The sequence below is a fragment of the Cyprinus carpio genome, chromosome B19 (assembly GCF_018340385.1).
Source record: "Cyprinus carpio isolate SPL01 chromosome B19, ASM1834038v1, whole genome shotgun sequence".
Taxonomy (NCBI): Eukaryota; Metazoa; Chordata; class Actinopteri; order Cypriniformes; family Cyprinidae; genus Cyprinus; species Cyprinus carpio.
This window is the reverse complement of record NC_056615.1, coordinates 16,900,165-16,921,785: the sequence shown is the minus strand read 5'-3', so window position 1 is coordinate 16,921,785 and position 21,621 is coordinate 16,900,165. Positions and strand designations below refer to the sequence as shown.

At 36.5% G+C, this 21,621-nt stretch overlaps 1 protein-coding gene across 1 annotated transcript in view; it reads left to right on the top strand.

The window, feature by feature from the left end:
• LOC109109638 (sterile alpha motif domain-containing protein 12-like) overlaps positions 1-20,360 on the top strand; it is a 78,544-nt gene extending 58,184 nt beyond the window's left edge. The window contains exon 5 of the mRNA XM_042744976.1: positions 16,377-20,360. Coding sequence (XP_042600910.1) covers positions 16,377-16,399 — 23 coding nt within the window. The 3' untranslated portion in view covers positions 16,400-20,360. The remainder of the gene's footprint in view (positions 1-16,376) is intronic.
• Positions 20,361-21,621: the final 1,261 nt, after the last annotated feature.

Sequence of the window (21,621 nt, the reverse complement as noted above, 5' to 3'; positions counted from 1 at the left end):
CTCAATTCAAAGTCAGACTGACTGCAGTTAACATTAAAAAAAATAATTTAAAAAAGCTAGAAAATTTCCGGAAATTTTTGACGCCTTTGCAACTCTAATAACAACCCATTAAATATGATTTATAATATAGTAGTTAGAAGTATAATAATATATATTATAATATATATAATAATAAAATTATACTTATTTTTTCACACAAAGCTATTATATGGATTCAGAAGACATGTCATAGGTATATACTGTGTGTGTATATATATATATATATATATATATATATATATATATATATATATATATATATATATATACACACATACACATACACATACACACACACACACACACACACATACATATATATAGTGCAGGAGTCATATGAAAGAATTTTATGTTAATTTCATGGTGCTTTTGTGTCATTTTGAAGCTTAAAAGCTTTAATTCTCCTTCATTGTAATTGCATGGTTTGGAGGAGTGGGAAGAAGGAGATAATAATGTTCTCATAGTTGTATATTTTATAAAGGATAAATCTGTAATTGTGCGTGTTTGTGCAGATTAATATTTTTCTTCCACAAGACTGATTACAGTGCTAGAAAATATGTAGATTGAGGGTAAAAATAGTTACAGAAAGAAGTGCTGATTATGCTGAACCAGAAGCCATATGAGGACATTATAAAGATATACTCATGCCTCACGTGGTTAGTAGCGGTCTCATGAACGGATGGCTTGGATGACCCCAGCACTAGGAAATAAAACTTAACTTAGTAGCCTCCCTTCATAGAAACAAAAAACTTATTTGGTTAGAATAATGAGCAGAAGACCATCTACATCTGTCAGCATCTTCATAACTCTGCTGTATAAACGATGGTGGCTGATTACAGGCAATTTCTTAATTTCTGAGGGCAACGCATAAATCATCAATGTTTGTGTTTCATAATTGCTGACATGCAGGCCAGAACCATCTTTTTCAGCCTACTTAACTCAATTGAAAGCAGAAAGCGTTGACTGTTTACCTTTGCCTGATGCCTGAAAGTGCTGCCTTGTGTTTTCAACTGTGGGAAGTTCTTAGCGCTGGTTTTGATGTGCGGCTCCACGCATGTCTAGCACTGCCCTCAAATGAGACTGTAATTGAGGAGCTGCTTTGAGTGATGGGTGGCTGAGATGCATAGCAGAAATAGTCTCTTAAACACTTGTCAAGATACCCTCCTTCAGCCCACCCACACCTTCATTAAGGTCTTGAGCAGTGGCAGCAATTATCAAACGCTGGCGACGGCAGTCTTTGCTGGACCAAGGGAAGATTGTCAGTAAAGTCCACATGGAATGGCCACATAGATGTAAAGTTACAAATTGCATGGCTTTATGTGTTTACTGCTATTATGCTTTCCTTATCAGATGATTTCTTAAGAAAACTGCACTCTATGATATCAACAAGACAATCTACAGAGCTTGTGGAGGCATTTGTGAGAAACCGGTATTTTCCCGCACAGTATTTCTAAGGCTCCCCTTCGATTCAGCATTGGAATAGTGGGACTTATATTCAAGCATGTGATTCATCCACAGCTGGAGACTTTCTCTGAAACTGCCAGTGCACACAAATGATTATACTTTAAAATAATATTGGAGTTTCATATAAATGTTTAGAATGAGCATGTTCGCATAATTACATCTATTGAAGTAAGACTGTGTAAAGACCGTTTACCTCATTTTTTACGTACTTTTATTACCTCATTTTTAGGTGGGGATCTTTAAGCTTAGGCTGAAAGGTTTTGCTCAATCCTGTCTATTAAGGGCAGTAAGGCACATCTGTCTACACATGTACAAATCGTCCATTCATGTAATGATGTATGAGTGGCATATATGTCCATTTTTGAGTTTGTTTTTGATTGTAATTGCCATTATTACTGCTTTTAAAGGAAAATTCTGGGCTGGGTTCAAAACGAGTTAAGTTCTGTGTTGATCCTTTCAATTGCCACAGACAAAAGAAATTGTGTTTACAGTTAAACTGTTTCAGTGGAAGTCAATCAGGCAAGCCATTATGGATAGTTCCTATTTTATTTTATTTTATTTTCACTTTTTTATTTCCAATAAAAAGTAATCATGTACTCACCCTCATGTCGTTCTAAATTTTTATTTTTGATAAACCTGTATGATTTTTTCTTTTCTTTTTTTGTTCATATATAATGAAACTGAATTGAGTTTAACACAGAAGCCAAGTTCTTCCACAGAAGAAATGTCATTTTATTTTATTTTATTTTATTTTATTTTATTTTATTTTATTTTATTTTAGTATTCTCACAATAACACTTTTTTGGCTTTACTCTTGAACGTGAATCACAATTTATCCTTACTCCTTTGACTTCCAATGTAAGTTAATGTAAACATTTTACACAAGTTTTTACAGAATAAGAGATGAAGCCTAATTTAATTTCCATGATAACAGACAGCATTTTAAAGATTAACTTGAAGGACACCCAGGACATCCCTTCAATAAATATTTAAATTGATTGATTGTATTTGAATATTGTTCTTCATAGTCACAAATTGTTGACTCCACTAACGCCTAGTTATTTTCCCCATTTTTTATTTTTTTCCCCAACCATCATTAAAATGTTGGACGTCTCAGAAGCTAATACTGAGTGTGAATGTGCCATGCTGCTCAAATTCGACTGACGAGGAAAGACAAACTCATTTTCCCCTCCCTTAATGAAGAGTGAAATCCTGCTATTTTTCATTGCTGCTGCTGTGTGCCAACCAATCCTCCCTTCAGACAGAAGCTTTCCAAATACATTTGGAGAGCCTCAGCATAGAGCGCTGATGAATCACCAAACAGAGATATTATATTTAGACAGACGCAAGCTGAATTTACACACAGAGCAAAATACTCAGACCGAATCATTGTTATTAATGTGCTGCTCATTAACTATATTTCTGAATCTTTTGTTTATGCTTAGTCCTATCTAATCACATTATACATAAATAAAAAGTCTATTAGTGTTAGCTTTGACATTGGTGTTATGTTTACTTCAATGACAGTGGCATTGAGCATCACATATTATGATTTTTCACACTGCAATCTAAGATATTATGCTTTTAACCTCTTAGCTAAGGGTTAAATAATAGTAATTTGTCTTGTCACTCTTTGGGTATAGTAAAACACCCACATATTGGTCATGTGCACAGATTTTTCTGTCAATGGCCATAATTCTAACCTTGAAATCAGGATTAGTCATAAGAAATATCTTCAGACTCGTTCATACAAGTGAAAATTGGCTGAGAGTTGAACAAATAGTTGAACCTGACTCAAAGGAAGATAGGAATCTTTGTGTCTTTGTGGAAGTTTTTTTTTTTTGTCTTTTCTGGTGATCAAGGGACAATACAAGGCTTCTTCAACTTAAAAATAGTTGTTAAAAGCAAAAATGCTACAAAATGCACATCATATTTTGTGAAATGGTGTGACATTCAAGATCAAAACAGGCACTGTTTTAGAAATTGGTGCCCCAAAGTTAGTAAGAAACAAGTATAGGATTTCATTCAGCAAATATGATGCAGGGTAGACTATGAATGGCGCAGACTCAACATTATGCAAAATTACCACCAGTTTGAGAACCACTGATATAAACTCCTACTTTTTATGAAGTCCACGAGCATAGCTCAAAGGGAACATTACCCCAGCAGTGTTCATTGGAACTGCTATGCATGATTAGATGTGTTATTGGACTGATTTCCGAGCTGGAAATGAGTTGGCTTATTTTCATGGGTTTTTCCGATTTAAAGAGTAATTAGGCATCTCTGGTATAGTTTATCTTTAGTTTGTGTGTGTGTGTTTGGTCTCTTAATACAATTGGGAGGAAAAATAATAGTATCGGTCCATTTCCGTATAGAAGGAAGTGATTAGCATTAGGTCCTAAAGAGAAAATGGATTTGAAACCATTTCCGCTTCACCAAGCCCTCAAGTTTTTGCTGCTTAGGGGGGCACGGAATGTACTCTTTTGCTTCCTTTTTCTGTCTGTCTCTCCTTCTTCCTCTTATTCGTGGTACAGTAATTATGACTCTGGGGTAAATTCAATGAACAGAATTTAATTTAAAAGAAATATTTGTGTACATTTTCTATTGATCACAGCAGCATTAATTCATCTAATGATGGAGCAGAGTATTATAATCAGGCGTATATCCAGACGAGTGCACATTTTTAATGGTTTAGGTACCTGAATTGGAGTTTTGAAGCATTATTATATTATCTAATTTTCATATTCTTTGTTGATCTGGTGCTAAAACATATGTAAATAATGCTATCAGTGGGTACAGTTCATTATTAAAGGGATAGTTCACATCATTTATTGACCCGCATGTCATTCAAAACCCAGGTTTTGTCCATATTATCAAAGTCAGTGGGGTCCAGTGTTGTTTTGGACCCCATTTCTGTATGAATTATCCTTTTAAACTACTTTCAAACTGGGCCTTGATTCCTAGGAACAACTTTTATGGTAATTTTCTTTGTGAAACAGGCTTTAATGAATTTCCTCTCCCAATTTTGCAGTTTTTTTTTTTTTTTCAAGGCACATACTAGGCGAAACCCAGGCGTTGTGTTCCGTGCAAATAAACTGTATTTGTCAATCATACATTTGACATCTGAATGGATTTAAGGGGAAGAGGAGGGGTAGGAGTTTGTATTCCTCCGTGATTAGTCAGTGTAGCGTGGGTGTCTTATCAGGCAACAAATTCTGGGACTACTTGTTCCTCAATGTTTGAAATTAGTCATTGTGGATTGCGCAAATATTTCCTTTGCCTTTTCCGTTTGCTTTTTTGAGTAATTCAATCATAGCCGGGTGAGATTTACCTGGAGTCACCAAGTTGAATAACAACACTGTCACTTACATTAAACATTTGTCATAATGCTGCTGCAATAAGCTGGAAGCTTTTTTCCTTCCATTACTGATGGATGAGACTGAAGTTATTATATTCAAAGAGGGAAAAATGATGTTGTCATGATGGCATGTGTTCCCCAGAGTCATTGCGATGTCTTATTAATATTTATCATTGAGCTGTTTGGCACATGCCCTTATATGACCCAGCCCATAGAGCTGACAGCTGCTAATGTGTTTCAGAATCTACATACAATCTGGTATACGCTGTATGCCATCCAGTGAGTAGTTTTCACTTGAGAGTTTTAAATTATGTTACTTTTTTTACTTCATTAATATTGGTGAAAGAATATAAAATAATTACTTTTTCAGGAGAAAAAAAAGTTGTCTCCAGCATGTTGTCTAGACACTAAGCTGTTTATTGACTTAGGTCGCTGTTGTATTTTTTGTATTTTGTTAATCTCTGTAGCTTTCATGGGGGTCTTCCTGTTATAATGTGACCAAAGAATCTGTGTAATTAGGCCCAGACTTGCCCTGTGCAGAATTTCCGGCCCCTTAAAAACAAACCAGAAGGAAACAAGAGGGAAAAATGTCTTTGTATGTAATGAAGCGATTCCAACACCCACATGCAAGCCACAGTGTTCTGTCTTCTCCCAGACAAATTGATTTTTAGTTTAATTACTGACTGTAGAATGTGCTACATGAAGCATTAGGGCATGTAATAATGTGAAGGGAGGAAAGGTCTAGGAAGAAAGAGTAAGGTTTACTCTTCAAGATGGCTGCGTTTAGTAACATGTCCCATTGAATCTTTTCAATTATGATTACACTAATAAAACCGAGTTATGACCTCAAACAGTTGCCTGGCATTCATTATGATAGTTGAAACTTGGAAACATGTCATATGAACAACCAGTCAGCAATGATACCAATTGAAGTTTCACAAACTTAAAGGGTTAGTTTACCCAAAAATGAAAATTCTGTTATTAATTACTCACCCACATGGCATTACAAATCTGTAAGACCTTTGTTCATCTTTGGAACACAAATTTAAATATTTTTGATAAAATCTGAGATCTCCCTGACCCTCGTAGACTGCAGTGCAACTGCAGTATTCCCGGATCCAGAAACGTAGCAAGGACATTGGTAAAACAGTCCATAGGGCCTTTCGCACCGCTTTAGTTCCAAAACTTAATTTTGAGTTATGATGTATTGTGGCGATTTTGCACAAACTATTTCCCAGTACCATTTAAAGGGTTGCATTCGCACCGTGAGTGTGTACTAGGAATTGACGTAAGCTGGTCGACAGCAACGTCATTTGTATGCGGCGTTCAACAACGGAAACAAAGAAAAACAATGTTAACAACAGGAGGATGGAGGACGCTGTGATCGGAGCTGTGTTTTTGTTGTGTCTCACGGGTTTCACAATAGTGGACATAGAATGTCGACGTATACGTAAAGCGATTGAAAGAACGGAAAGGAGGACTAAGAAATTCCAACAACAACTGGGAGTGCTACATTTGTTACAAGTGCCTGCACTTCAGCGTCTGTCCATCTATCGCTGTTCATCATACTTGCGAAACAAGTTGACACAGTGTTTACAGTATGTTTACACAGCGTTATAAATCATGGCGGGTGAGGGCGTTTTTGAATGCGTCTGGCCAATCAGTGTCTACTTACGTCATGGGTAGTACCAGTTGTGCTGGTTAGACCCTGCTCTGGAGTAGGAGCTAATTTGGTACTCGAAAAAGGCAGTCTGGTACTAAAATCGCACTCAGTTCCAGCGGTGCGAAAACGCCAAAAAGTGGGTAGTTCCACAATTAGTTCTGGTGCTATGAAAAGGTTCCAGCGGTGCGAAAGGCCTTTATGTGACATCAGTGGTTCAACCGTAATTTTACAAAGCTATGAGAATACTTTTTGTGTGCAAAATAATGTCATATCAAAGACAAGACAGTAACTTGGGGAGAAGAATTGCTGAATAAATTATGTTGTTATTGTTTTCTTTGCGCACAACAAGTATTATCTGAGCTTCGAATCAGTTCATAATATTTATTTGTTAGTGGTTCACTCTAAATCTACCATGCTGCATGTTTGTTTCGTGTGTGGATTTTGAGGATAACTCAATAAAAAAGAAACATTTTCTTCCATCAATTAGGAGTACACAGTCATTTTCATTTAATTCAAACAGCAAACTCAATGGAGCTGTTTTTTTAAGATTTTTTTTTTTTTTAGAATATCAGTTTTTGATATGAGTAAATTATGGTTTGTGGTAAACATTTACTTGAGGAGACTTTTCCTCTCAACATACAGTAAATGTCACACAGCTGTACCTGAAATGTGAATTTTGAAACCATTGCATGATTTTAAAAATGCAAGTTGCTAGCAAGAGCTTCAGCTATCTGATTCAGCAAGTTTGTAAACACATACTTGCGTAGTTGTGGTCTTTATGTACCAAATGCCAATTGATATATTGAGGGAGGATCTGCAAGGTTGATAACGTAGTTAATATAGTCTTTTGGTCATAAATTTGTTTTAAATTCCAACATAATAGCAACTTTAAGGAAGTGACAACCTTCAGTTTGAACTTGAGCTTGATGATTTAATATCAGTTTTACTAGATAACATCTCGTCAAATAAGTGGAAGTGCCAGAGAAAGAGGAAAAATACAATATTCTTTTCCCATATGAAAGATGTCCACTTACTGAGAGGGGTCATTACTCGCCGACGAACCTCAAGGTTATGAAGATAAATCACTGATTCAAAACATTAGGACTCCTTCCTGGACTAATTTCCTGGTCTCTGTGGTTCATGGCTGTTTAAAGTGTTGAGTCATCAAATTTAAGGACTCTTTTGAGAGTTTCATCCCTATCAAAGAAAAGGGTAATGAGATCCAGCACCTTGCTGATAATCACACACCAGCCAGGACTTGGCATCACCAGCCTCACCAGTGGAGACCAGTAACTTCCTAGCCACTTACACGCTTATCAATGTCTAATGTAATTGCATCTTTCGACTTAGGGGTCTGGATTGGTTTCATATATGTGGGAGTTTTAGACATCATCTTTTTGTGTAGCTGTCAAATGGACTTAGCTAGCATAGATTCAGTAGTAGATGATTCTCAAGGGCAGTGGTGATGTTCACACAATTTGTATGTTAAATGTGTTGATAGGACTTTTAAATGCTTTTGAAGGAAGTCTGGAAGGATTGTTGTTTTGAATGTCTTTTCACATGACTGTATATATAACTTTCTTTATTGTCAATTTTGATCAATTTAATGCACCCTTACTGACTATAATCTTACTGCCTTATATAGTGTATTTTCTTAAGTTACCACATTCTTTAAACTTTTTTTAATCACTTATTTAAAAAAATGAAATGACTACCAAATAACATGATAGATATAGGCATTATCTATATCTTATCATTCGGGTCCAGCAGCCATTCACAGTGTGACTTTTCTGCTATTGCTCACATTCACAATATGCTTTAAGACTTCTTTGAGAAGCTAAAGGGAAGCAAAAGAGACTTTCTATCTTTCTATTCTAGACTTGAGATAGCATTTCTTTAGAAAAATCATCACTTACACACTATTTGATCTTGTATTTTGACAAATTTGTTTCTACTATTTGTTATTTTTACCTCTTTTTTTCAAGGATGTCACTCCGGAAAAAACGCCCCCGAGTTCTAGTTCTTTTCCTTATTTTTGGAATTTTGATTTTGTTTGTAATGTTTTGAAAGTCTGAGGTTCTGTGTTTATACGTGAGGTTCGTGGAAGGATATTGGTCTCAGACAGAGGAAGTTCTTCTTCAGGAACACAATGCAGACAGGCACACTCAGGCTAAATAAATTATCACGGGGCTATTTTTAATCTGAAGTGTAAATGCAGTAATCCTCCAAGCAGGAGCTGAGAAAAGCCTAAATCCAGTGGCACATAAGGGAATACTCCTCATCTCTGCTCAATATCTCCCCCTCTCTCGTACTTTGTGTGTCATCATTCTCATTTTAAATTAGGGATGGTGTTTTTATTCCCTTTTATGTGAACGCTGAATGTAAATTCCATTAAAAATATCAGTACCACGCAAATCGCAAAAGAACAATTGAAGTTAATTGATTAAATATTAAAAGACAATTAAAATGTCATTGCAATGGATCCACCATCGTCAGAGGCAGATTGGGGAATTCGCTAAAAACTCACTCCCTGATAGCATTGTTGGTTTGTACACGCATTGTTTAGGACCCAATTCACTAAAGGAATCTAAATATGTCTACTGTTGTTATGCTTTTTTTCATAATTTTTTTAATTATGGATCTCCTGCTTTTAATGGACACTAATAGCACAAGGTGAAATCTATAGGCCTTATATACATATGTGCACTGAAAAGAATGACACTCACTTTATTTAAACACAACACAGTACTATTTTAGTATACATTTAAAATGGATTGCAGGTGGTTTGTGAACAAAAAAGTGGTGCAACGTTTTTAACATTTACCCCTGACCATTCCTTTGTGGCTGTTGCACCTTCTTTATAGAGTTTGTTGTATTTTTGTGTAAGATTCAGCCTTTACTAATGAAATCTAATAGCGCATAATGGCATGCTGTTAATCATCAGCTGAAGGTTGGTTTTACAAGGTTAACTATGGCAGGGAGAGTGTATTCTCATGTGGGCTCAGGTCCTTGGGTATTTATCAATGTCAGTTAAAGGCGAGTGGCGCACTCCATTGAAACTGTGGCAGCATCCCCAAGTGGAAAAGTTACAAAGGTCTTTGGAACCATTCATGGACTTTTTGTAAAACTTGTGAGAAGCTGTGCTAAGTTTTTGCATTTGATTGTTAATGTTGTACTGTTTTTATTTTAGTAATTTAGCATCGTCTTACAGTAACAATTGCTTATAGTCATGAATCTCTAGATGGTGCAGGCTGATAGGCCCTTTAAATGCAGACTGCTAGCAATCACATTATTTCCTACACTGATTCTAGTGATGAGACTGTTGCTCAACATTTAAATATTCAGGTTCTGTATTTGCTGTAAGCTGGTCCTGTTGTGAGCTATCAGAGTTCCTCCTAAACCCTCCACTTCCCCCAGCTCCACCTGTCTAGATCTGCGACAGGATTTATGAATGCCTAAGTTCTATATATAAAGAATTTACCATATATATGAGAAAGAAAAGTAGAGAAAATAGGAGAGTAGGCTGTAAAAGTCTAATTTTGTTCATCATTACATGATTTGTAAGTCTTCACTGCCTTGTGGCCTGCAAATCATAGGATACTGTTGTGCAGGAGAGAGGAGTAAAGGCATGGGAGATGCACAGGCATTTGATGTGAGGCACAACAGAGCAAATGACTAAATAAATAGACCCATTTATTTCTCCTAGTACAGATACAGCGATCTTTTGTTTGTTGTTGGAAATCAGGGCAGAGAGAAGAAGAAAACTTATAAGTTGCAGCAGAACAGGACGACCTATTTACGCCTTTGCAGTGTGCAAGGAAGAATGCATTGAACATGTTGTACTTACTGTAAATGTGGTAGTCTGTAAATGTTTTTCCCTTGCAGGCAGAAATTGCAGAACTATACAGGGTACAGTGTGACAGATGGGACCTGTGGACAAAAATATATATGTGTGAACAGAACAGATGCTGCATTAGCGTGTAACTAGTCATGCAGACATAAATTCATCAAATTCAAATCTCTTGAAAATAAACCTCAGATGACATTTTAAGGATGAAGTGATCACATTATTATTTGAAAATGAATGATTAATTGGCATTTCAGCCATGCTAAAATACATATTATTGCTTCAAGCTGAAATTACTCTGTAGGACGATCTTTTATTATGGAATTTATGTATGGGTCATAGGCTTGATGGGGCTTCTTTAATGTGCTAATTTTTTATAGTTAATGATTTATATTAACTGTGATATAATGTAACAGTTTGGGGGTAAGTAAGTTAGATAAGTTTTTTTTTTTTTTTTTTTTTTTTTTTTTGATTTTTTTTTTTTTTTTTTTTTTTTTTTTATTTATAATGTTACAAAAGACAACTGTTTATATATATATATATATATATATATATATATATATATATATATATATATATATATATAATACTGGGTTAAATCTGGATACTAACCCAAATGCTGGGTCAAAACAACCCAATTGCTGGGTTTGTCTATATTTTACCCAATGCTGGGTTGTATTTAACCCAGCATTTTTTATTGTACAAATACTGTTCTGTTATTAAAGGGGTGGTTGACTGTTTTTTTTCTAGGCTTGATTGTGTTTATGGGGTGCAGCATGTTTATGCTTCGTTTTTTTTAAAAAACGCATTATTTTTGACATAATTTACCTTCATTCCACACCGATCTGTCCCTTCTCTGACAAATGCCTTGATTATTTCCTATTATTATGAAACCCCTCCCTCAGAAGTATGCGATGGGCTGAGATTGGTTAGCTGGCTCAGTGTATTGTGATTCGCTAAATCCTCTAGAGCACGTCTGAACATCCCAACCCTTAAGCTCAGAATGTGCTCTGTTGGTATTGTAAACAATGACGTCCCCTATATTTCTTAACAATTTGAGCCCGATTGAGACGCAGTGAATAATAATGAAGAGGATCGCGCAGAACCTGTGCAAGCACGGCCCTTAATGGTATGTTTGTTTGTTGTTGTCTCATACTTTTAGATACGCTGTTGTTTGTAAATTCTACTGCTTCTGTTAGCTTTTAATATACTGTTTTATTCTGATTAAAGCTTTGAAACAGCACAGCAACCTTTTGGGTTTTAATGTATAATGCTTCTCATTGCTATGTGAAAATAAGTGTATAAATGGAACAGTTTGTTGGAGCTGATCTGACGATCTGAATGAGAGAGAGAGAGAAAGAGAGAGAGAGATGCAGAGCAGGGCAACGCAAGGAACAGGATTGAGAACCGCTGCATTAGAACATTGGTTTTGAAACTTGTGAATCCATTAGAATCGTTAGAAGACAGAATTGCGATTCATATATGAACAGATTTTTACGTGCACCCATAGTTTTCTCTTCCTCTTCTCTAAAGCACCACAACATGGCCTCGCCCCCTTTGTTGCGTGTTCCCGGGGGCGGGGTTTATCTGGGTTCGTGACGTAATTGACCTGGGAAGAAGCTCATTGTAGTTCCTTACCAGCTGTTTTTGTAGGCATTAAACTGCCAGAATTTTAAAAGACGATATCCAATATCTCCGTTTGAATTGATATTTCAGCGCTGCAACTTTGCAGATATCGTTTCTGCTCAAACAGCAACATTACACATTAACTAACGTTAAAAAAGTGAAATCGCAATCAACCACCCCTTTAATAATTTTTACTGAAATAAGCAGCAAAAATGGTTCTCAACATTGATAATTATTTGATCCATTATTAATAATTGAGAACCAGTAATAATTGAGCATCAAATCAGCATATTATTTTTCCACTAAAAACAGTAATGTCTGCTGAAAATTCAGCTTTGCCAGCACAGGAATAAATAACACTTTAAAATATTATTTTAAATGGTAATATTTAACAATATTACTGTTTTCACTGTATTTTAAACAAATAAATGCAACATTGGTGAACCTACAAAAACATTAAAAAATAAAATAAAAAATTCAACCAACATTTCAAACGTTAGTGTAGGTTACATCAATATTTTAAACTAATTGCACTGATTCATGTTCCATTCACATTTAGTGCACTATCCACTGCTGCAGTTTCTGATCCAATCAAATGAAGAGGAATAGAACTACATTAATCTAACTTCAGAGTTTGTCAGCATTGCCTTGGGTCATTTGCCGAAACAGAAGTTGTGCATGTCAGAGACATCATAGAACCCTTCCAGTAGACCAATCAGAGCCCATCTTGGCTTTACTACAAAGGGAAGAGCTGTCAATGTTTGGTAGAGCTGCAAAAGCTCAGGGTTATGTTAGGCAAGGAGGAGAATCTGGTGTTGAGGCAGGCGAGGGTTCAATAACACTGGTAAGAACTCATTATGAATGCATAAGTAGCCTCCAGCTTCTGTTTCTCCTGAGCTTTCCAGGATTCCTGGCGCTTCATTTTTCTCTCTCTTCCTCTCCACTCTCTCCCACACCATACTCATAGCTCCTTGACTGTGATGTATTTGAATCCGATCTGTCGTTTCAACTAATGCTGAGAAAAACTGATGTGGAATAGAGAAGGGAAAAGATCTAATGTCATCTTTTTCCCCCTTTAATGTGCTATACATCACATCAAGGAAAGGTTGCAATGAAAAACATCTGGTTCTTTTGTAAGGGGTTCAAGTATTTTATAAAAGCAGTCTTGATGCACTGAATCCAAACTACAGGGATGCAGGTTTTGCATCGAGAGGCCAGCAGCATGAGCAGATCTCATTGTTTCAGAATTGCCTTGCGCAGAGAGACAGAGAATGGAGCGGGTCCACGGTACAGTTCTCCCGCTGTCACATTCAGCCTGTGATAATTAATCAGAGAGAAGAGAATGAATCAAAAGAACGGGAAAGGGGAATGACTCATTTGCAGTGTTTTTGTTATTTTTGTTGTAATTCTCAGCTCTTGTTCAGTCTGGCTAAGATTACTCTGTTAAAGGGTATCTGTTGAAATTGTGATTTCAAGTTTGACAGAATCATTTTCAGCAGAAGAAATGCTTATATCTTTAAATAGACCATTTTTGATACAATTAAGAGTCCATGATCTAAAATTACATTTAAAACCCCTTATAAAAACATTACTATTATGTGGTGATGGTACTGAATGGTTGCCATATTTATATACCAATCTGGCTTCTCAAGAATACCATGGTACTACCAAGGCAAATGTCCATAAATATATATGCGTGTGTACAAAACAGTGTTTTATGAAATTAAAAAATTGCCAGTAGTTTTCTGTAAGGGGTAGGTTTAGGTGTAGGGTTTGTTTAGGGCGATAGAAAATACAGTTTGTACAGTATAAATACCATTACGCCTATGGAGAGTCCCCGTAAACCACAAATGCGTGTGTGTGTTTGTGTGTGTGTGTGTGTGTGTGTATACGCTTTTTAAAAAAGTATATTTACAAGCTACTTTAATCCAACACTTACAAATATCAAGAAATACCATGATACTACTGTATTGTTTGACATTTACCACAGTGGTTTTAAGGTGTTTTTATAAGTACTGTACCTCTGAGTATCTTGTAAATAGCTAATTTTAAAAGTACCATAGTATTACCTTCCCTTACAAAAATTAACCATGATTTTTATTATAGTAAAACTGTAGGATCCATGTTTTTTTTGCATATTTATTACCATTTGTATAACCACATTTTTACCATGGTTTCTATGGTTTAACTATAGTAACCATGGTTTATTGGTTTTATTTGTAGTAAAACCATGGTTAATTTTCTTAAGTGTTGGTATTGGCACAGTGCTTTTTTTTTTCTTTTTTTTTTTGGTGAAGGAAAAACCTTGGCAATGATATTCAAAAGACCATTGTGGTATATGGTATCAGACACCATGGTACTGAATGATTTCTCTTCTTTTATTTACACGGTAATCCATATTAATTTCAGCAAATCACTATGGTAAATGTTCAAATCCATGGAACTGGAAAAATGGAACTGTAAAAGAAATGCCACAGTAGTTTATTTTTTTTTTTCATAAGTGTAACCATTGCCATGGTACATTTTGTTACTTTTTTGTCTGTAATGTACATCCATTTTATTCAGTTTTTTCTATGATGTTGATGGCTGTAGAGCAGTACCCTTTGGCTAGTTGTAGAGATGATTGTGTTTGTGTGTGTGTGTGTGTGTGTGTGTGTGTGTTGTGTGTCTAAATATGTACCTGTCTCTGTGCAGCATGTCAGTAGTCCTTGGAAAATTGTAGGAAAATTCCTGACCTTGATTTGCAACAAACAAAAACAAAAAACTGGCGGCTTTATCGTTCAGCTGAACCTCCAGAGCCACCTCCCTCTTACCCATTTTTTCAACAACAGCATCGTATGTGGCTGTTTGGGATGGAGAGCCTGTGTACGCTGCTTTGACAGCTTGTCAGACTACCCCATGATAATGAATTTCAAATGCTAGATATGCTCTCTGTAGCCAGCAGCCAGTGTGTTCTTGGACTGTTTGTGCTCTAACAGGGTGATCTATGGGAGCTCATGTTATGTGTGTTTGTGTGTGTGTGTGTGTGGATGCTTAATTCAAGCTATAACACACCATGATTCATATATAAGGTTTATTATGGTAAATTAATACTCATACCACTATCTGAATGTCAAAGATGTCCCATGCCAGTTAAATTGTGATGCATATCGTACTTTGCTTTTGGCTCTTCATTTTTCTCTGTCTTTACTCTCTTCTCCCTGTCTTTCTCTTCTAAAGGTCAGATGAGCTTCTCTGAGATACTGAATGCTGGGATAGCGCCTCTGCTATCGATTCACCACTGTAACCGCCATTTTGCCATCTTCTTGCATCTTGTCTCTTTTATTTTTTCCATCTGGACTCTTTTTTTGTACATATCAGTTCATTTGTTTGTTTCTACACATGTGCTTTATGTTTTTCCCTCATTTTTATTCCCCCTTAGTATGTACTTATCATTTAATTTCCATCTCTCTCCAGAGGATGGTTTTATTCTTTCATAGTTCATGAGACTTTAATGGGGTTTTCGAATATGTTTCAATTAAGTATCAACATCATCTCATATTTTTCACATAAAACTCTCCTTTAGGAGAATAAAAATAGAAGCAAATTGTTGGCAGTGAGACTATAGAGCTGTAATGTGGCGTTAATTTAATATAAAATATAATCTTATTTTAATATTGAATATAATATACTACAAATTAATACTATTCATTTCTAGTTATTGTTTGATGAGAAATATTTGAGTTCATCTTGAAATATCTATTGACCGAAGGTTTTAGCATCTTGGCAAAACTGAGTGCATCTTATTTTTATACATAAATCTGATTAATAAGTGGGACATTGTTGAGATATTTTCTGATCCACTAGAGTAGTGAAAATAGGGTTCTTTTTCTCAGTAGGAAAGTCTTCTTTTGCGCTACATTTATTTTAATTGGGCTTTTAATGCTAATAGGCAACTCTTTTATTGCTTAATGCATATAAAATAATCACATTAAGAGTTTCTACTTGACGTTAGAACATGGCAGAGTTTTCCTCTCATTCAGGAGGTCATAATTCATAATAATTATGTTGTTCAGTAGTGTTCAGCTCTGGGCTTTATGCAGGCCGGTCAAGTTCTTCGTCTCTAGACTCTATATGGACCTCACTGTGTCATGGGACTGAAAGGACCCCTGTTTTGTCTTCACTGGAATTAGGAAGTCTGGCCAAACCCATTAATTAGAGGGAGTTTTCAAATACTTTTGGCCAAGTATTGTATTAAAGATATCTTATTTATGACAATCCTCCACTCCCTTATTCTCAGCAATCTCCTCTGCAATTTCTCGATATTAATTTTCTGTCCATTGTTTGTGTTTGTGTTCCTCTCTCATGTCTTTTCTCCCTTCTGTGTTTTTCCTCTGCAGCTTCTCTGGAGAGTTCACCGTAACGTGAGCGTTCCAGGAGATCCTCCGTTCCTTGTCCATCTTCTCAGACGTCCACAGCACACACCAGAATGCAGTCTTCCTTCAGTCTACGTCTCTCAAAACTCTAGACCCTTCCTCTGATCAAAACAATCCTAAAAAGGACCCAACTGATCACCTGGACTACTGATGTTCACTTTTGGACAATGTGAAAGACTTGCTGCTGAATTATCTTGTTTGTTGTATGTAACCCTGAAGTGTAGCACTTTAACCTCTTTCTTCCTGCCAGTTTTCAGCACACAGCCTGTTAGCAAATCTGACTAGCATGATGTTCTATGACACACCCTGGACTTCCTGCAACAGTACAGAAGAAGAGTATTTATCTATCTATCTATCTATCTATCTATCTATCTATCTATCTATCTATCTATCTATCTATCGGTAGATAGCTATCTGGCTAACTAGCTGTCTAAATGGGTAGCTGTCTAGCTAATTAGCTATCTATAGCTAACTTGTCTGTCTATCTATTTAGCCAGCTAGCTAGCTAATTAGCTCTCTGTATAGCTAATGTGTTTAGCTATGCAGCTTATTAGCTATCTAGATAGGAAAACAAGCTGCCTAGCTAGCTTTCTTCACCTGTTAACATTCTAACAAAATAGCAACATGTGGACTCCACCCTTTGCACGTCTAAATATTACTTGTCTTATCCTCTCTCTTGTGTCTGCCGTCTCTTAGTATAATGTAAACCGTCTGGTCGGCTTGCTTGGTTAGTCGTCTTTTTGTCTTTGTATGTCCCTGAGCTTGAATTCCTTTGCCATCCATCAAAAGCAAGATCCTGTTATTACGTATCCCATAGACTGAACTGCACTGTGACTGTGACCAGGTCTCTTAAAAAGACAAGCCCACCCTTCCACAGGGAGCTGCGTTCCACCCCAAATCCTTCTTTCATTGCCGGACCAAATGCATTATACTGTCATCTCTTGATCCGGAGCCAAACTTGGGTTTCGACTCATGGAGGAATTCAATTAGAAGGCAGGATGAAGCAACTGAGCTCAGAGCTGTGAAACTGCAAAGAATCAGAAATGGGAGACGATTCTTCTGTCTTTTTTTTTTTTTTTTTTTTTTTTTTAGTTATGAAGGCAGGAGAAAGAAGGGGAAAAATAGATGACATGTCTCTCTGAAGTCTCATCCTGCCATTGGGAGTGATAGGGAAAGGAAGGGAATGTACTTTTAGGCATGTAACGGCATTATTAAAACGTGTAAAAACCAGACAGAGTGTTATTTTGGAGAAAAGAAGATGCAAGATGCCTGTCACTAGGAGCCTTGAACTTTCCATTCACTGTATCTTTTTGAAAGGCATCACTGTTAATATGACATGGCCATTCACTGTTACCTTTTTAACTTGGAAGCACATGGAAGTACTGAAGCAAATGAACTGTATCTTTGTACCCTTTGATCATTGTCACCTTTGTATCAAACCTCCATTACTTACAAGAGCCTCAGGCATCAACAAGGCTTCTCACCACAAAGAGGCTTACCACAATTGTAGCATGACTCCGCAATATTGCACACCTTCCACAAAGGCGCCAACACGGTTGATAAAAGTCCATGACAGCGCAGACCCGCCATTGATTAACCAGAGCAGCTCCGGTTGTTTTGAGGGCTACAGTAATAGGTTACATGCTGCCGATCGTGGCATCCGGCAGTGCCTATGATGGAAGGTTTGCCTTACAAGATGCTTTAGATTGCAATGAGATCCAAAAATTGAGTGCTATCGATTAGACCTTGTCGATTAGATCTCGTATTGGCTCTTGTCTGGCTCACAGGATGGAGTCAATACTGGGAATCTGGGGAAAAGCATGTTCCAATTAAAAACTAGCTACCATTTCATGCCTTTGTGGGGCCTTGGTGTTTTTTATAGCTTAGAGAGGGCTCAACGCCAGAGGCTTTTGATGACTGAGGGAACTTGTGAAGGGCTGAGAGGGTGAAAACAGAAATGGTGAATGGTTTTATAGCTGCTAAACAAGTATGGATCTTACTATATAGAGAATTTGTGGTTCCTTAGAGAGATGTTTTTAAAAGGAAATCACATTTTGGCTCAAAATGGGTTTGTCTTGGACAGTTTACATGAGCCGTAGTAGGAAGTGACAAAAATTACGCAAGCAGCTCTATATCAGCTCTAAAAGACACTGAATGAGAGTTTGTGTTCTTTTCATGTGGATTAGATTATTAGATGGCAAGATGTGCACCCATGAGGGGTTTGTTTTTGATTTGAACTTTATGAGACCATCTCATGGTACATTAACCCGCAGAGTTCAAGTCAATTCAAATTGTTCAGCAAAAACTCAATGCAGCATACTGTCGATTCAGACTCTTAGTTCGCCTTAGGGTGTTTTTGTTATTTTCTAAGAAAAGTGCATAGGAATTATTTAATTTTTTAAAGATGAAATTTTATAGCATATACTACAGCTGTACAATATACTAAAATTGTGTTTGATAATCACATAAAAAAATACATAGTAGTACTTATATATAAAATATATATATAATGTTCTTTAAAACACGCCAGGATCAAATAACAGCGATTCAGTCATTCTCAAGAGAGTGGCCACAAAGAAAAACAAAAAGGCAAACACTAATGATCCTTTTTGATCAAGACGGTAGACCATGAAAAATCTAATTTATAATAATTAAGGCACGAATGTGCAAGGATAATAAACGAATAAACATTCACCCTCCGCTCTTTCATTTGTGAGATTTGCCTTTAGATCCACATAGACTCCAACACCTCTTTGAGGAATAGAATATGACTTTTGTTAGATACACATCTCTCTGCCAGTGTAGTTCCATCTGACATAATGTAAAAGTGTGTACTCTACTCTAAAAAGTTTGCGAGTTTGACCGTGGAGCTGAATTTTAGTGGATTATTAATGCCCACACATGTACTGATGTTGTTCGCGTTGGTTCTTTTATCAGCTCTGAACTAGATTGGAGAGCTGGACGCCACACCTGCACACAAATCAAGTGAACGTTAACCTCAACTCCACAAAGTACTCATGGATATACTGAGGTTATTTTTTTGGCATACACTATATTGTTGATATATTGATGTATTCATGCACACACATGATATACCACCACACCGATATAAATGCTTTAAGCTGTACACATTAATCTAAATAATGTCCATTACATTATTTAAGCCCATAGTATACACTAAGAAAAACAAATTTTGACACTATGCGGGCATGTTTTTATTATTGTGGTTATTAATTTCTAATGTTTTGAATTCTGAAGGCATGCAGACCAAACTCTCAGTCCCGTTTCTTTCCCTCTTATCTCGATATAGTGTGCCTACTCATTAATGATGTTAATATTCTAATAAACATATTAATATAACAATTCCATTCTTTGTGTTTTATTGAACCCAAGAACAATTTGAATCGGATGCTTGTTATGACTGTTCGTTAGGTGATTGTGCGTAAAAGCGTCTTTATTTAATTGGTTCGATTTCATGTTAATCATAATAGATGAGGAGAGTGGATGACAAACAGGATGTAGTTCTTCAAGAAGGTTTAAATGAGAAGTACAGCCAATAAAATTGATGTCTGGTGTGTTCTGTGGCTGGTTTCACCGGCACGTTAATCTAGATTGATATTGACTGCGCTGTGTCTTACACACACATACATATACAAGACAGCAGTGAAAACGTCATCACACACACACACTTTGTTCTCTTGCTGACGGTAAAGATTCAGGGTACCTGGTGGGAGAGAGTGAGAGATGAACAGACGGAGAGATATGACAGCACATCACTCCACCTCAATCCCTCTGTACTCTCCAGCAACTCTACCTGAGACATTCTCAGCATTTTACAGCTCTTTCCTTCAGCGCATCTCTCTCTCTCTCTCTTTTTCTTCATATTCTTGACTGCATTTGCACTTGCTCTGTCCTCTCATATCTATTTCTGAGCTGTTTCCATATCTATCTATTTAAAATCCTTCTCTCTGCTCCCTCATACTTGCATGCACCTTCGCTCAATCGTGCCGTCTCTGTCACGACTATTAAAATTCAGCAATATTGCAGTCTCTGTGTATCTATAAATACATACTTAAATAAAATCTCCACCACAATACTGCAGCACATATAGGCGATATATATGAGTATGAGCTTTCTGGGGAGCTACATCCCAGCATTGCTCCAGGCAACAACACACATGCAACCACATAGACAAGTGTGACGGAATAATCAGAAACACCTGCCGTTAACGATTGACCATTACTAGGATTTTTTTCACACTGCACATACTGTAACTCGTTTGTTTTCCAAATCTGACCTTTAAGATGTATTGCACTTGCTGCTTTTTTTTGTTATGATTTTCAGATAATTTAATTTGATGTACCGTAGATAATATTTCTAACTAGCACCCCCCACTAATCAATCAATCAGTCAATCAATAAATCAATCAATCAATCTTTTCATGTTAATTTAAGAGTCAATATTTTGTCACATACACAGTTATATAGAGAATTTATAACCAGCAGTGAAATGTAAATCAGCTCTGCTCCATAATAATGGACCGTATACAATAGGCTAAAACACAATAACTGTACAAATGAACAGGAATGTACAACAGAAGAACATGCAAATGGTAAGTAAATTAATAAGTAATTAAGTAATTCTCGTGTTTATATGCAAAATATGTTAATGCCTGCAGACCATCAGATTTCAATAGATGAATCTGAAATCTCATGCATTCATTTGTTTATTCATTCATTACTAAAATGTATTTCTGAATGTAACTTGCTTTAGATAAAAGCATCTAAATTCATTAATATAGATGATCTATATATATAGATAACAGACATATCAGAAATGCATTCAAACATGGACATGATGTTGCAGGCAGGAACACACACTCAGCTCAAAACAGAGGTCTGAGGCTGTAGGCCACACGGCTTCCATGCCTCAAGGCAAAACAATCATTATGTGATCAATGCGTAAATGCACTTTTGGTAGTCTGTATGTGTCTTTTCAGATATAAAGGTAGCTATGTGAGTGTGTTTTGTTCCTAGAGAGAGTGCCAGCCGAGTGGATGTCTGGTGGTACTGTCAGAACGACACAGTGGGCAGCCAAACACTTTCTCCAGCCTTCAGGCAGCGGTGCAGATGGAAGGCTACAGTGATCCTGCTCATTAAAGCCTTGCACTGGTCACTAATGATGTCCTGTTCGCCTTCCTGCTCCATTC